General features: G+C 43.8%; 1 protein-coding gene across 1 annotated transcript in view; it reads left to right on the forward strand.

Moving 5' to 3' along the window:
* ARHGAP22 (Rho GTPase activating protein 22) overlaps positions 1 to 15,726 on the forward strand; it is a 271,268-nt gene that overhangs the window by 244,680 nt on the left and 10,862 nt on the right. Inside the window, exon 9 of the mRNA XM_032797385.2 lies at positions 6,148 to 7,051. Within this exon, the coding sequence (XP_032653276.1) occupies positions 6,148 to 7,051 (904 nt within the window). The remainder of the gene's footprint in view (positions 1 to 6,147; positions 7,052 to 15,726) is intronic.

Consider the following 15,726-nt stretch of genomic DNA (forward strand, 5'->3'; position numbering starts at 1 on the left):
GCCCTCACAAGGAGGCGGCGCAATATAGAGCGGTCAAACTCGGGTATAGTGCTGGAAGAGGATCCTGGATCAAGTCTGGCTAGCCAAAATCAGGGTGCTGAGGTGTTTTGTCCCGACTGTCAGTTGGATAGCAGGAGCTAAAGGTAGTCTGTGGCAATTCTTCGTGTGGACAATTCTCTGCCGGGGTCTTCCTTGTGACTGCTCTATCTACGCCGCTCACCAGGCTTGCTGTGTTAAATCAAAGTTAATGTCCGATGCATTGTCGCAGGCTCCACTGACACTTTCTTTGACTCATTTAGTTTACCTCTTCTGTTCCAGACCAAACGCGGGCAGCAGTTTCAGCTCACCCGATAGGAGCAACATAACACACATGGTTGAGTAGCCCAGACATTGTGGTGTGAAGCACTGTATAGCGAGCTAATGCCGTGTTTTTTCTACAGACTCCACTTAATTGGTTGTCATTACAATCTGATCTGGTGATTAATGATTTCACCCACTATTTGATTGCAGTGCAGGTCCACCGGGAGACAGGGAGGTCTTGCTTCATCTCCAAAGTCGAGGTATGCAGGGCCAGTAGCTGAGCGCACCTAGGGTGGCAGGTGGATATTCAATCTTTTGGGCCCCTAGGGACTAACGCAGAGATGAGCATAGGGAATGTTACAATAGTGTTGTGAGGAGAGTCGCTTGTACAGAGCCAGCCGGATCTCCAAGTAAGAACAATAAATAAAGGCGTAATGTGAGTCTCTGATCAGTTTTTTGCAAGTTCTCTGAATCCGCTTTGGGAAATGAATATCGTCTGAATGTCCTCGAGTGTCTATTTGAAGGCAAGAGCGCTGCGCTGAGGAAAGATACCCAGCAGTAGACAGTACTGATAAGACCCATCTAACAGTTTCTTAAGATAGGGGGTTTTTTTTGGCGTTTTAGAAAAAAAATTAAGCGACATTGGAAAGACCCACGCATTGGACGGTGCAAAAAACCAACAGGAAGGTGGTAAAGAAGGCAATGTGCTTAACAGAATAGCTTAAGGTTAATGTGTCTTGAGCCTGCTAAAGGCTTAAACAGCAAAGAACCAAGAACCTGACCATGAGGACCAAATCAGGGAAACGAAGATTTTTCAAGATCTCCATAGGGTGAGGAGAAACTATTTGGAGAATGGGTTACTTTTGTCTGTACCTTATGCATCTGCACGATTCGAGCTCTGAGATTAACTCTCTATCTCAGCTTCTATCTTTGCTTTTGCCATCGCTGATGAGTACAGCACGGAGCATATACACATAGGCTTATATTGTTATTGGTAATCTTTGTTATGCTTTGTGTGTCGTCTTGTGGGTATGATTTAAAATGCTATTTCTTTTTGTGATAAGCTTAGTTTGAACAATTCCAGTTTTCTTTGTGCGCTGTTAAATGTCACGGTGTGTAATACTTATGAAATGGTAAATTGATTAACGTATTAGAAGGCTGAACTGATTTTCCAAGTTGACTGAAAACTAGAGAGGATATGCTGAGACTGGAGCTTAGCGGCATCAACTCATCCACGGTGGAGGTGCAATATTTATCGACAGTATTTAGATGGTGAATTGCAATAATTACAGCTATGACATATCGCACGTATACAGCGAGTATTCCGCTGGCTTTAATATGGTTAAGCAAACTGGAGCAACAAGATGTTAACAGAAATTAAAGAAGCTCTCTCATTGGCTCTTCAGCTGCTCTTATAAAACCGGATCTCCTTTCCTCTGCTTAATTGAATCCCAGCATGAGTAAATATGAAAAATATATTATTGTTCCGTACTGAGTGGCTTCTGGAGTCTAAAGTTATCGACTAAATCATGTCATATGAAGGATGAAGATTCCCAATTCTGACTTAGCATGTGAACGAAAAAATTGGCCATGATAGAAAAACAAGTTCAAAGACTAATATTACCCATTAGACAAGTGTAATGTATGCAAGCTGCCTCAGTCCTTTAGTCCAGAGAATAATTCTCAGTGCCTGCTCAGCCTTTTGGTCTCCCCTTGAGATTTGAAAAATCTTGTTTCCTGATTGGTCCTCTGGTCAGGTGTTTGGTTCCCTTTGTTAACCCTTTACAGGTAAAAGAAACATTAACCCTTAGCTATCTGTTTATGACACATGCACCTTCTTATACCTTCCTGTTGGTTGTTTTTGCCACCCCCCAATGCCTTTCTCAATGTGTAAATTACACCCCCTCTTACAGAAACCTGTAATGTATACTGTCAGCTACATCATCTCCTCACCCAGCCCTCTGCTTTTAATAGACACCGAGAGAAATCAGAGAGACTATTCTTCAAAAAAGGATGAGGCTGCATAAAACTAATCAGAAAACAATGAGCTGTATGGCATTGGATGCTCCCTGCTCTGTACAAGTCTCTGTCACAAACATATATAACATCCCTTATCTCTGAAGCACGTCCCAGCATCCAAAGCTTGAAATATCCACCTCCTCAAGGGCGCTCTCTCTGGCTGCAGTTCTGCTTCAGAGCAGAGGAGCAGCCTCCTGCTCCGTGGAACTGCACTGCAATCATAATGGTGCACATCTCAACAAGACATGTGCAACCAATAGAGGGGCTGAGGAACAGGGGGCAGTTCTGCTGGTGCCACCCAATGTCTGGCCCCAAGATGCTAATTGCAAAGTGGCTGAAATCTGCCCCTTGCTCTGTTCGGTAACTGACTGGGCTCCAAGAGTGTCAGTGGAAGCATGCTACATGCGATGGAATTACTTTGGATAAAACAGCCTGTGGCGGGTTGGATCACAGAAACCCCCTGGGAGATGCCACCCGATGTGCCAAGACTACCTTTGCTCCTGCTTTCCCTGACAGCTCGGGGCCCCAGCACCCTATTTTGCTGAGCCAGACATTCCGGTCTGCTCCAGCACAGACCCAGAGTCTGAATTACTTGCCCCAAAGCTGCAGGCTTACCTGAAAGCAGCTAACAGAAGTGTGCTTGTCTTTAACATTCAGATGCCCAACTCCCAATGGGGTCTAAACTCAAATAAATCTGTTTTTACCCTTCAGAAGCTTTATACAGGGTAAACTCATAAATTGTTCGCCCTCTATAATGCTGATAGAGAGAGATGCACAGCTGTGTGTCTCCCTGGGCATTAATACATACTCTGAGTTAATTAATAAGTAAAAAAGTGGTTTTATTAAATACAGAAAGTAGGATTTAAGTGGTTCCAAGTAGTAACAGACAGAACAAAATAAGTCGCCAAGCAAAATAAATACAATGTGCAAATCTATGTCTAATCAAACTGAATACAGATAATCTCACTCTGAGATGCTTCAGTAAGTTTTTTCCTCAGACTGGATCCCTTCCAGGCCTGGGCACAATTCTTTCCCCCTGTACAGCTCTTGTTCCAGCTCAGGTGATTGCTAGGGGATTCTTCATAATGGCTCCTCTCTTCCAGCCTTTTATATATCTTTTGCATAAGGCGGGAATTCTTTGTCCCTCTCTGGGTTCCCACTCCCCTCTCTCTCAATGGAAAGACACCAGGTTAAAGATGGATTCCAGTTCAGATGACACGATCACATGTCACTGCAAGACTTCATTGCCCACTTGCCAGCACACACATTATACAGGAAGACTTACAGGTAAAACACACCCATCTGCAGACAATTGTCCTGGTTAATTGGAGTCATCAAGATTCCAAACCACCATTAATGCCCCACACTTTGCATAATTACAATAGGCCCTCAGAGTGATATTTCATATTTCTAGTTTCAGATACAAGAGTGGTACATTTATACAAATAGGATGATCACACTCAGTAGATTATAAGCCTCGTAATGATACCTTACAAGAGACCTTTCGCATGAAGCATATTCCAATTACATTATATTCACTCATTAGCATACTTTTATAAAACCATATAGACTCCAACATCACACAGCCATTCTCATCCTCTGAAATGGAGCTGCCTTTAGTATAAGGTCCAAATGAGCTTCCTAAAGACACAGAGTGGGCACCTTGCTTAATTAGCAGGGGACAGTTCTCGGGCCTGTTACACACTGAGTAGAGTAGATGACCACAATGGTTCCTTCAGGTCTTAAATCTATGAATGGAGGCCTAAGAGGTTAAGGCTCAGCCTGCTATGGGCCCAACTTCAGCTGGTGTGTGTGACAAATACCACTGCCCGCTAGTGGCCGGAGGCCAAGCAAGATGATATAGGCCATGTTACTAGCAGTAACTTTGACACTTAACTTAAAGGGGAATGTCTCTGAGACCTCATGCTTTGTTTTGAGCTGCACATGTTGGGATTATTCCCCAAGCTCACATGGGTGTATAGTTGTACCCACCCCCACTCACTGAGGTGCTCTGCCATGCTCTAGTGGTGGCTGGACCACACATACAGGATGATGAGCCCTTGCTACAGAATCACCTGCCTCAGCTGACAGACCTAGGTCAGTGAGCTGAGTCCCGGGTTCTTAGAGCCAGAGGGCCCAGGTGATCACGGCCCAGGGCATGTTATGGAGTTCAGCTGCTGATCATAGTGTTGATACTGTATGTACATTTCCACAGATTCCTTACTCAGGTGTGCTCTTCTCAGAAACTGTCAAATGAAGTAGAGACTGACTTGAACCAGAATGCTGGGTTCAAATATCTCCAACCTGGAGAAAAGCTGGGATCCCACTCCAAACTTTGCAGCCTGTGACCATATTTGAAAAGAATACATGTGGAGTCCTAAGCAGACAGCATGAGGGATGCTTTGTGTTACTGTCAATTGAGGGCAAAAGATCAGTTGGATATAAATGGTGGAAGGGGGAAGGGATTCTGTCTGATATAGCTGCTCTTCAGCTCAAGGAGTGAAGTGGGATCTGGCATTGGCTGCCGTCAGACAAGATACTGGGCTAGATGGACCATTGCTCTGACCCAGTATAGCCGTTTGTGTGTGTGTGTATGTGTGTGTGTGTGTGTGTGTGTGTGTGTGTGTGTAAAGAGAGACAGAGAAATACCCTGAGCCATTAACAATATACATTTAAACATTTTGGTTTCAGTGTTCAAGAAAAGCCCCATTTTAAAGTTGGGGCCCTGAATCCGTGTTTAGGTACCAAATAAGCAGTCCAGTTTTTACAAGTGTTTAGTTCTCCCATCTCCTGTGGACTTCAGTAGAAGTTGTAGGATCTCAACATCTCAAAATATCAGACCTCTTATTAAGATCCTGTAAATATAGTTGTAAGTATCTATTTTAAGTGTCCATATTTGAAAATTTTGGCTTTATTCCTAATTGATCTTCAACAAAAAAGATAAACTGTAATTAATGAAATTGCTGTTGATCACGATTTTCTAATATATATGGTAGAAAATACTTTGTCATGGACTTGATATGTGGTGTGTTCTACTAGTTTCTGTTTCACTGCTGAAAAAACAATTAGAACTCACTTGTGGACTGGCCTTTTATTAATTCTCTGACAGTCTGCGCAGAGTAACTCATCAATGTTGAGCAAAATAAAGTAGGGGAACTCAACTTGAGTCAATAGAGTTATGCCAAAAATGAATCTACCACAGTAATTTAAAAATCTTATTTTTATGGCACTTTCCAAACTGTTATGTAAACTAGGGGTGACTTTTTTGTCTATCTTGAAAGCCACTTCCGAGGTTGGGACATCACAGGTGTTAACACTTCAGGACAGGATTGAAGATCATAACAATTCCATCTGAAACAGAAGTATAGAAACAGGTAGTTGGATTGAATGGTGCAGAAAGCCATTTGTTCTGCTTGCATATGGTAATCCACCCATCCACCTAACGAATGTACGGGAAAATTACACTGGTGTCAACCTTTCTCCAGGATTCTTTGCTTAATGGGCAAGGAAGCATGGTGTAGTGGTTAGGGCAGGGGAGAGTGCGAGTTAATGATCTGTATTGTGGTAACTGGTCTAGATCAGGGTCTTCTGTGCCCCATTTCCCCCCTCTAATAATGGGAACAATGATACTCACTCCCCCTCTGCAGTCCTTGAAGGAAAGGTGGCCAGAGTCCTTGTTATGTTTTGCTTATACAGACCCATTTGTTGTTGGTGCTCAAGGACATGCCCCTGCCCTGGAGAGCCCAGGGGTTTCTTACAGATAAGAAATGAATATCAAGGCCTTCTTATTTCTCACATGAAGTACTTGCCTCCATTCTCTCCCCGCAGGTACCTCACTGGTCCAGCACTTGATGACGGTGTTGATAAGTGAACATGGACAGATCTTTGCCATTTCGCAGGCCGATGCAGCCGGGGCTCAGCCTGAAGCCTGCTCCGTGCTGCAGCGCAGCATGGTAGAGTGGATCTCTGAGGAAGATGGGGAGGAGAGCAGGTCAGAGAAGAGTGCCCCCAGCCCTGCTGACTTGCCTTCTAGCAGTGCCATGGCGCCGGACGCTATGCCCAGCTCGCTGGTGAAGAACGCCCCTCAGGAGCACAGCAGCAAAGCCACCCAGCCTGCCACCAGCCCCAGCAAGAGGGTGCAGACATTACCCTCCTGGAAGTACTCCTTCCGGCAACAGGGGGCAAGGTCTGTAAGCCCCAAGCTGGGTAGCTCATCCTTGGACATTCCTAATCTGCCCTCCAGTGGGAACTGGCTGATGAATGGACTGTACTCTCTCCGAGGCCACCGCCGGACGTCCTCTGGGGAGCGGGTGAAAGACTCAGGTTCATCCCAAAGACTCTCCACCTACGACAACGTCCCCTCCTCCAGCCTCTCCCTGAGTGCACACAGCATTGCCAGCACTGCCTGGTCCACCTCGTCCTGTGAGATCTCTGTTGTTGATTCTGTCAGCAGCTGCCCAGCCTGCCGGGCCAGTGACTCCTCTGCTTTAAGCTCCCTCAAAACAGAATGGGCCACTCAGGGCTCGCTGTCGCAGAGCGAGGTCAAGACTGTGGACCTGGAGAACAGCATGGACAGGTTCGAAATGTGCATCAGCAGCTGTAGCGAGCAGAGTGACCTGGCAGCTGCTTCCAAAGACTCAGCCAAATGTTCCAGGGCGCTGCAGAGCCTGGTTTCAGAGCTAAAGACAGGACTGAGCAAACAGAGGACTGAGTACGAGTCTAGTATCAAAAGGTAACACAACTGTCAGCTGTGCCTGGGAGCTCTCACTGCAGCACTGTCCTTGTCTGAGCAACACAATCCTGCTCCAAACAGGGAATAGACCCAGCGCTGTCGCAGTGGGCCTGAGCTGCAGTGTGGGGATTGAGGTTGGCTTAGGAGAAGGGTCTGTGCAGGTTAGATACAGATCTGGATCTGATCTCCCTCAAAGCTCAGTGGTGGCTGGTTCCAGCTTTGCTCTCATCTCTAATCTCCTACAACTAGTCACACATGGCTGAAAAGTGAGATTTCTGTCCTGTGGGAAAGTCCAGTGTTTTCAGTGGACATTGGAGGGGTCTTAGTTCAATCTGTTGACCTCATGGGGGATGTAGTCCAGCTGAAGAGCCCAGCCCACAGCAGGAGAAAGAGGGCATGCGGCAGCTGAACTACTACTCCCATGAGGCACTGTGGCAGCTCACCCTGACGCAAAGACTCTCAGCCCAGGCTGAAAGAAAAGGTTTGGTTAAAATATTACCAGTGGAAAATTCCACCAAAATCCATCTTTTCTTGGGGGACAGGGGATGTGATTTTTTGACAGAGCCCCATTTGCTGACGAGAATGTGTTTCAGTTGCAATTTTTAGACCAGCCCCTACTTACAACTTGTACTTTCAAAGCTTAGACATTCTGGGTTGGGTCTCCTCTTTGAGCAAACACACCCATGAGTGCCCCCTCCTTGTGCACGTGAACTGGTCTTTGGGAGTTCAAACAAGGTACCCAGGTGCTTGGTCACCTGGTCTTTGCAGGCAGATGTGGGAGTGGGCACAATCTGAGCATATTCACATGCTGGTTTGAAAACGCAGCCCTTGTATAGAGCCCAGTCCTGCAAGCATTGCACATACACACCTCCTGCAGCCTCAAGGAGAGAGTCTCTCAGGACGCACAAATGTAGGGGCTGCAGGATCAGAAGGGTGTTTTAAAGTAAGTGTGTGTGTGTTTGCAGGTAAACACATAGGTAAGCATGCATGTGAAATACAAAAGGGAGTTTACAAGACTTGAATGTGCTGTTGCATACAAGAGACAGGCTGATGGATGGGGCGGTATTGTTCTATACATGTAGCTCTTATGTAGCATGTTCATCAGTAGAGCTCGGAGCGCTTTGCAAAGGAGGTAAGCATCATTATCTTGGTTTTACAGATGGGGAAGCTGAGGCACAGAGCAGTGTGGTGACTTACCTAAGGTCACCCAGCAGGCCTTGCTGAACCACAGCTATATGTTCAGGTGTCTGGTGTTAGACACTAGTAGGTCCAGAAATAGTTGGTGTTGCGTTTTTGTAAACGGTAGGGCCCTGGGTGTTTGAGAAGTATCATGTAACACTGTTCTGTATTTTATTCACTGTGCTATTATGTATATGGTGAGTAGGAGCCCCAGTCGTGCTCAGGGCTGTTCACACACACAACACACGGATTGAAATTGGTCTGCATACAGTGCGGCATTAAGTTAAGGTGTTGTGTGTTACAAGTAGCTCACTGGCTCCACCAGTCTGTCTTAGGGCTGTCTTGTCTGCGTTGGGATCTTCGCATAGTTCCCCTTTCTCGTATCTGTTTAGCCCACTGACCACGTTGGGATTTCTCTATAAGAGGGGATGGCAGTCATTTACTTCGCTGCTGTTTTAATGTTCAGAATAAATATCTGTCTTCCTCATTAATAAGTTGGGGAGGAGGGTTTTGCAGAACATAACAAGGTGGGTGTTTTCTGCAAGTGAATGGCAAAGGCCTTCGACTGGCTTTCATAGACACAGGATCAAACTGGCTGAAACTGTGCCCCAGAATGTGCTGCCTGGCACCACTTGCCCAGCAGCTCAGAGCAAGTCTGAGACTGGTTGAAGTTGTTTTGTGGGAGAGGGTTGGGGTATGGAAATGGGTGGGAGTTCTTCCCAGTGAGATTCCCTCGGTGGTGGTGTCAAAGTTAGACTCAGGACTCACAGTTTGTCAGACTACTCTGTTTTATTAGCACAGCGCTCTGCTAATACACCCAGATAATGTGAGCCCCATACAAGACACACACTATCTTATTTATACAGATAAAAGGGGGGGAGCACTTAGCAAGATAACAAAGGAAGCAGAATCTGATAAGTTTACCTGGTGCAATGGCGAAACATTAACAGAAGATCGGTAATAGTTAGTAAGGAATAAAATAGCATGGCTAGCCCAGGTAAACTTATCAGATTCTGCTTCCTTTTGTTATTCTGCTAAGTGCTCCCCCCCTTTTATCTGTATAAATAAGATATGTGTGTGTCTGTGGGCTCACATTATCTGGGTGTATTAGCAGAGCGCTGTGCTAACAAAAGAGTGGTCTGAAACTGAGTCCTGAGTCTAACTTTGACAATTTGGAGGTTCCACCGAGATGGCAACGTCTTCACTGGGGCTGTGTGATTCCTGGACTGTTTTTGTAGATGACCGTGGCAGCCGGCACCTGGCATTTGGCCGAGCAGTGCCCCTAGAGCAGAAAGGTGCACAACCACAGTGAGGTCTACGCATCGAACCTGTTGGTTCACACACTGTTCTGGTAGGACCGGGACTGACTCAGGAATCTGGTCAGGTAATTATTCTGTGTTTTGTCCGGACTGAGAACTGTCCTGTTCTGGTCTATCCGTCTTTGGAGTGTTTGAGTCTGGTGCTGTCCGTCTGGGATCGGCCGACCAAGGGGTTCGTCCCGCGGTCTGAGTGGTGGAATCTGCACAATCGCAGCCACACCGCACTTTGGGTAAACCTGGTGTGAAAGCAAGGGCGATTAAGCAGTAGCCTGTGGCTCCTTTGTGGTTGCACTGGGCAAATTCTTCTGTGTGACTGGTGTGTGAAGTCCCCTTATGGGTAACCAGAAGTTCAAGTTGGGACAGTTCCCTAAATGAACGCCGGCTTATTTTATGTATTAGATGGTCCAGACTCTGTAAAAAGGGTCCAGACTCCGTAAATTTCTGGAAATGGTCTAGACAACTCAGCGGATCACAAAATCAGTGGCCACTGTTAAAATCTGGAACAAAGACCGAGTGACGTCTTAAAGGAAAACTCGGCCAACCTAAACTAAATTGGCTAAAGGATAGGTTAACTGTTCATGCAGTGGGGAGAGGCAAACGTAGGGACATAATCAAACTTGCCTCTCAATTATTCAAGATAATCAGCTAAAGCTTCATTAAAGCCTCTCTCCACCACCAGACTGAGCGCTCCCTTTACTCCGTTCTCCAACCCGGACCGATCCAACCACTTTCATACTCCCATCTCATTGTAAAAAGGCAACAAGCCCTTGTTCTTTCCCTTTGTTGTCTCTCAAACTGATTCTTTAGTGTTCCATTACCAATTCAGCAAGGAGGGTGGCTCCTCAACTAGCCCCCACCTTCCTGGTCCCTTTCCTGAACATTTCTTTCAAAATTGTGAAATGACCACATAGCACTCACAAATGTTCATTGAAAAGCAGATCAGCCCAGACAAGCCGGCAAGCAACAGAAACTGAGAAACAGTTGAAAGCCCTAAGGGAATAGTTCAGGAGTAAGAAAGCAGTGACGTGCAGGCATGAATCCCTGGAACTATACTTAAATGGTGAAACTGAGGTGATAAAGGTGCATTTGGGACATAAACAAGTGATTTAGAAAAGAGAGTGAAAAGTTACTCTACAGAGGTGAAGAGAATTAAGCATTAATATTCCATAAATTTAAAAGACCATGTTTAAAGAGAGATTCTTGGTTTCTTTCAGCATTCTAAAGGAAAATGAGCCCTTTTCCAGAAGAGTGCTGTAATATAATCCAAATATATTATAAAAAAAATTCCCTTCTCACCCTATGGGTGGTATGTCTTCCTCAACCTCGGTCCTCTACCAGAGGCCTGGAGTTTGAGGGTCTGCGCAGTATCTTAGCTGTTATAGCACTGCACCTTCTGGAAAGAGAGCTCTGATGTTGCCTGGATCTGTTGAGCCACTCCCAGTTAGGAGTCAACACCCAAGTGCTCCTACACCACTGGGCCACTTTGGCCTTCACTTTCACATCCTCTAGTTCCTCTTTCAGGCCCTGGTACTTCTCCAGCTTTCATATTCCTCTTCCTAGTTGCTGTCACTTGGCCTGCTATACTATACACCGCTGTCTTCTGTCCTGTCTATAATAGACAGGCAGTGCTATATAAAACAATGTAAAGAAATGTAAGGAAAGAAAATGTTGATTCTATTGTCTGAAAATAACATTCTAAGAATCAAACAACATCTGTTTGCAAACTCCTGTTTCTAGGTGTGAGATAATGTTTTTTTGTTTTATGCCACTAAAAATTCATTTGATCTTTAATTCAAAGTTGCAAAACTGACAGACCTTTTGCAAGACCGTAATTAGTGCTGTTGGCTTAGGGATTAGCATTACCCTAAGGGTAACTTGATTCTTTACAACATTTAAATGTTTTAAATAAAACCAAGTCATGCTGCAATAGGGCAGTCAAAATCAGGAAAATAGGGAAAGATTCTGAAGTCTTGTTTGGGTTGGTTGTTTGTAACATAGCAGATAGAGCTGTAGGAAGAATAAGAATTAACTGACCCTTGAAGCACAGCAGAGGTAAGATGCACAAAACAAATAAGAAGCAATGTTAAAACATGAGCTTAAAAATAGCTCGTGTAATCAGACTGTCACTTTATAAGGGTACATGAAAACTCTGTAAGAAAAAAAACAGTTACACCTATGTAAAAATGAATATGGCTAGTTTTGAAAGTATAGTAAAGAAAAAAATGTGCATTTTCCCTGGGCCATGTGCATTATATTGTAAAGGGGTTTAAAAAAATCCAAATGAATGTGCTGCTGAATAAAATCTATTAGGGCTCCAAAAAGAGCCAATAGGCTGTGTTTTCTTTTCAGACCCGTTGTTACCACAGAGTCTCGACGCTCGTGAGCTTTGATTCAAAGCAAGCTGTGTTGATGCAATATCTTAACTGATAAAGAATGTGAAATCACAAAAGAAGTGCAAATAAAGAATACCTGTAGCAAACAGATTGCCTACATAAAAGGCATGGTATAACAATACCTTCAAATTTGATGCTAATGTATTGTTAACATTAAAATAAATTAATGTTAGTAAGTACCGTAACAACTTATAGTGTATATGATTTTGGAAATCCTTTAAAGTAATATGGTATTGAAGCTCTCAGCTATTACCTGTGAATAAACTTAAGCTTAACACAGCAGAAAAACATTACAAACTTGTCTGCCTACTAAAGGAAAAAACGTGAGGTACACACCTCATGAATTTAATAACTAAACCGTGGAATAATTTCGCATAATCTAATAAAGTAGAAGCCATTAAAACCGCCTGCTGTAAAAAACAAACAACAACAGAGAGCTCAGCTTACTGAAGCACTGATTTAGCTGATTGTCTATCAATCTGGCATGAATGTCAAACAGTTACCAATCATCTTTTAAAAGGAAAAAAAAAGATACATAGTTCCTAAAACAAAACTGGACCATTCATGATTAAGCACACAAAGGGGATATTAAGAATTGCATGCAGAAACCATAACAGCTTACCATTGGTATGAGATATTTCGATGGTCTCCACAACTACTGGATACTAATGTACTACCCTATAGTTTTTGGTTTAAATTGTATGTGTTTGATTTAAATGTTAAAAATATGCTGGTAATAAAACAAATGTATGCAAAGCTAGAGCACAGCTCAAATCACCTCGCAGTAATTTCTATTACGTGGACTAAATAAGAAGGTGAGCACTGCGATTAATAATCTTAGTGTCAAAAGGGGGATATGTAGAGCAGGATTTTATATGTCCCATAAGAATTAAAGTATGATTTGATTTCATCCTGCTAACCACCTTTTTTGAATAGCAGAAAGAATGACCCTCGGGACTATAAGATCGGTTCCCATATGCATTACACTCTTTTTGTATTAATTTTTTAAAGATTTTTTTCTTTTTTTTGAAAAAATTTTTTTTTTTTATTTTAGATTATTAGTAAAGACAGGATTCCTATTGTGTCTAGTTAAGTAAATTAAGAAACATAAGCCTGATCTCATGAAATGTCTTGGTTATCAATTGTAAAACTTAGCAAGGTTTGATTTGCAATGCTTTTTGGCTCGATTAAAATACTACTGTTTGTATTTCAATCTATTTGTGTGAATGAGGAACGTATGCATCAGAAAGATAAGGTGTGAAAGCCATTGTATAGCAGACTAAAGAAGGAGTAAAAAGACTTAAAGACATCAAAGAAATCATCAGGTACTGCTTACTACCCCGAGGGCGTTTAAACTGTCTGGCATCTCAGAGGTGGATACATGCTTCGCACTGTAAGAATGCACCACCCAGTGATCCCCCCCCATATCACTTCAGGACCACGCAGGTCAATTTTGACTCCAGAAGAAGAGGTAGAGGAACAGCCTGCAATATCTTACAATCTACGCTCTCGTAAGGGTTGCCAGAAGCAGACGACTACATAAACAAAGCCCAAGAGAACAGTAATGAGCCTAGCGCCTGCTGACATAAACTGTGACTGCAGTTACCTCAGTTGAGGTTGTCAGAACCAGAGGGCCCTGCTCCACATGCACCTCTGGTGGTGCTGTTCCTCAGCTGCTGGTGTCTTAGGGTCTGGGGAGTCCACAATGACATCTTTTATCCAGCAACAAGTGTGGATAGCTCAGACCCTTAATATTTCTAAATGCTGGTCTGCAGCCACACCGCCCACTCTCAAACTGGTGTTCCTGTCCTGGCTATCCACTAATTCCGCAGACCTCACTGGAGGACCTTGTCTGTTTAACACAATATGGAACAGTAATGACACCTGAAGAGGCTATTGACAGTTCTTTATCCACTTGGGGAAGTAATACACCAGGCAAAAAGGCTCCTGAGGTACAGCAGTAGTTAAAATGGCAAATGAAACCGGAGAAAGTTTAAGAGCCTGGCCAAAGAAACAGGGCAATCCAACGTGGCTCCAGAACTGTCAGGCATTAGACATAGTCTGGCCAGAGGGACCTGTGCTCTCATTGGAAAGAAGTGTTGTGTCTTATACCTGACAAACCAATGAAGTAATAATCGCGCTAGCCACTTAGAACAAATCGCATATCTTCCTCATAAGAGCTGAGTTTCTTTATGGAAGTGGCTAAGTAACCTGTTCAATTTCTCTGGCATAGGAAACTGTTGTTTTAGGGAGCCCTAAACTATCCTGTCTGGAACCTAGTGATTTTTGTATGCTTTCATTAATCTCCTGTTATATCCAGAATTGTGTCACCCAGGTGACTGCCCAAAAGAGTGCTAATAGATGATTTGAATTCGCTGATGAAACGAGAGATAGAGGACCGGTTAATTTGTGGAACCCAAAGTTTGTGTCATGGCGCGGCCACTTGACCAAAAGGAGGGATCGTGAAAGTAGAATGAAATTATATTGTAAAAATAAGAATGGATTAAAGAAATGTTGTATACTTTTAAGCACAATAACGTTGAAATAACGGTGCCAGGAAAGAAACATTAGGCAAACAAGAGCGTATGGCGAAACATTAACGAAGATCGGTAATAGTTAGTAAGGAAATAAAACTATCATGGCTAGCCCAGGTAAACTTATCGATTCTTCTTTCCTTTGTTATCTTGCTAAGTTGCTCCCCCTTTTTATCTGTATAAAGATAGTGTTGTGTTGTATGGGGCTCACATTATCTGGGTATTAGCAGAGCGCTGTGCTAATTAAAACGAGTAGTCTGACAACTGTGGAGTCCTGAGTCTAACTTTGACACCACCCGAGGGAATCTCACTGGGAAGAACTCCCACCCATTTCCATACCCCAAACCTCATCCCACAAACAACTTCAACCATCTCAGACTTGCTCTGAGCTGGGCAAGTGTGCCAGGCAGCACATCTGGGGCACAGTTTCAGCCAGTTTGATCCTGTGTCTATGAAAGCAGTCGAAGGCCTTTGCCATTCACTGCAGAAACACCCACCTTGTTATGTTCTGCAACCCTCCTCCCCAACTTATTAATGAGAAGACAGATTTTATTTCTGAACATTAAAAAGCAGCGAAGTAATGACTGCCATCCCTCTTATAGAGAAAATCCCAACGGGTCAGTGGGCTAAACAGATACGAGAAAGGAACTATGCGAAGATCCCAACGCAGACAAGAAGCCCTAAACAGACTGGTGGAGCCAGTGAGCTACTGTGTAACACACAACACTTAACTTAATGCGCACTGTATGCAGACCAATTTCAATCCGTGTGTTGTGTGTGTGAACCCTGAGCACGACTGGGGCTCTACTCACCATATACATAATAGGCAAGTGAATAAAATACAGAACAGTGTACATGATATTCTCAACACCAGGCATACCGTTACAAAAAACGCAACACCAACTATTTCTGGACCTACTAGTGTCTAACACCAGACACCTGAACATATAGCTGTGGTTCAGCAAGGCCTGCTGGTGTGACCTTAGGTAAGTCACCACACTGCTCTGTGCCTCAGTTCCCCATCTGTAAAACCAAGATAATGATGCTTACCTCCTTTGCAAAGCGCTCCGAGCTCTACTGATGAACATGCTACACAGAGCTACATGTATAGAACAATGCCCCATCATCAGCCTGTCTCTTGTAGCAACAGCACATTCAGTCTGTAAACTCTTTGTATTTCACATGCATGCTTACCTATGTGTTACCTGCAAACACACACACACACTTACTTTAAAACACCTTCTGATCCT

Source organism: Chelonoidis abingdonii, chromosome 16, assembly GCF_003597395.2.
Source record: "Chelonoidis abingdonii isolate Lonesome George chromosome 16, CheloAbing_2.0, whole genome shotgun sequence".
Taxonomy (NCBI): domain Eukaryota; kingdom Metazoa; phylum Chordata; order Testudines; family Testudinidae; genus Chelonoidis; species Chelonoidis abingdonii.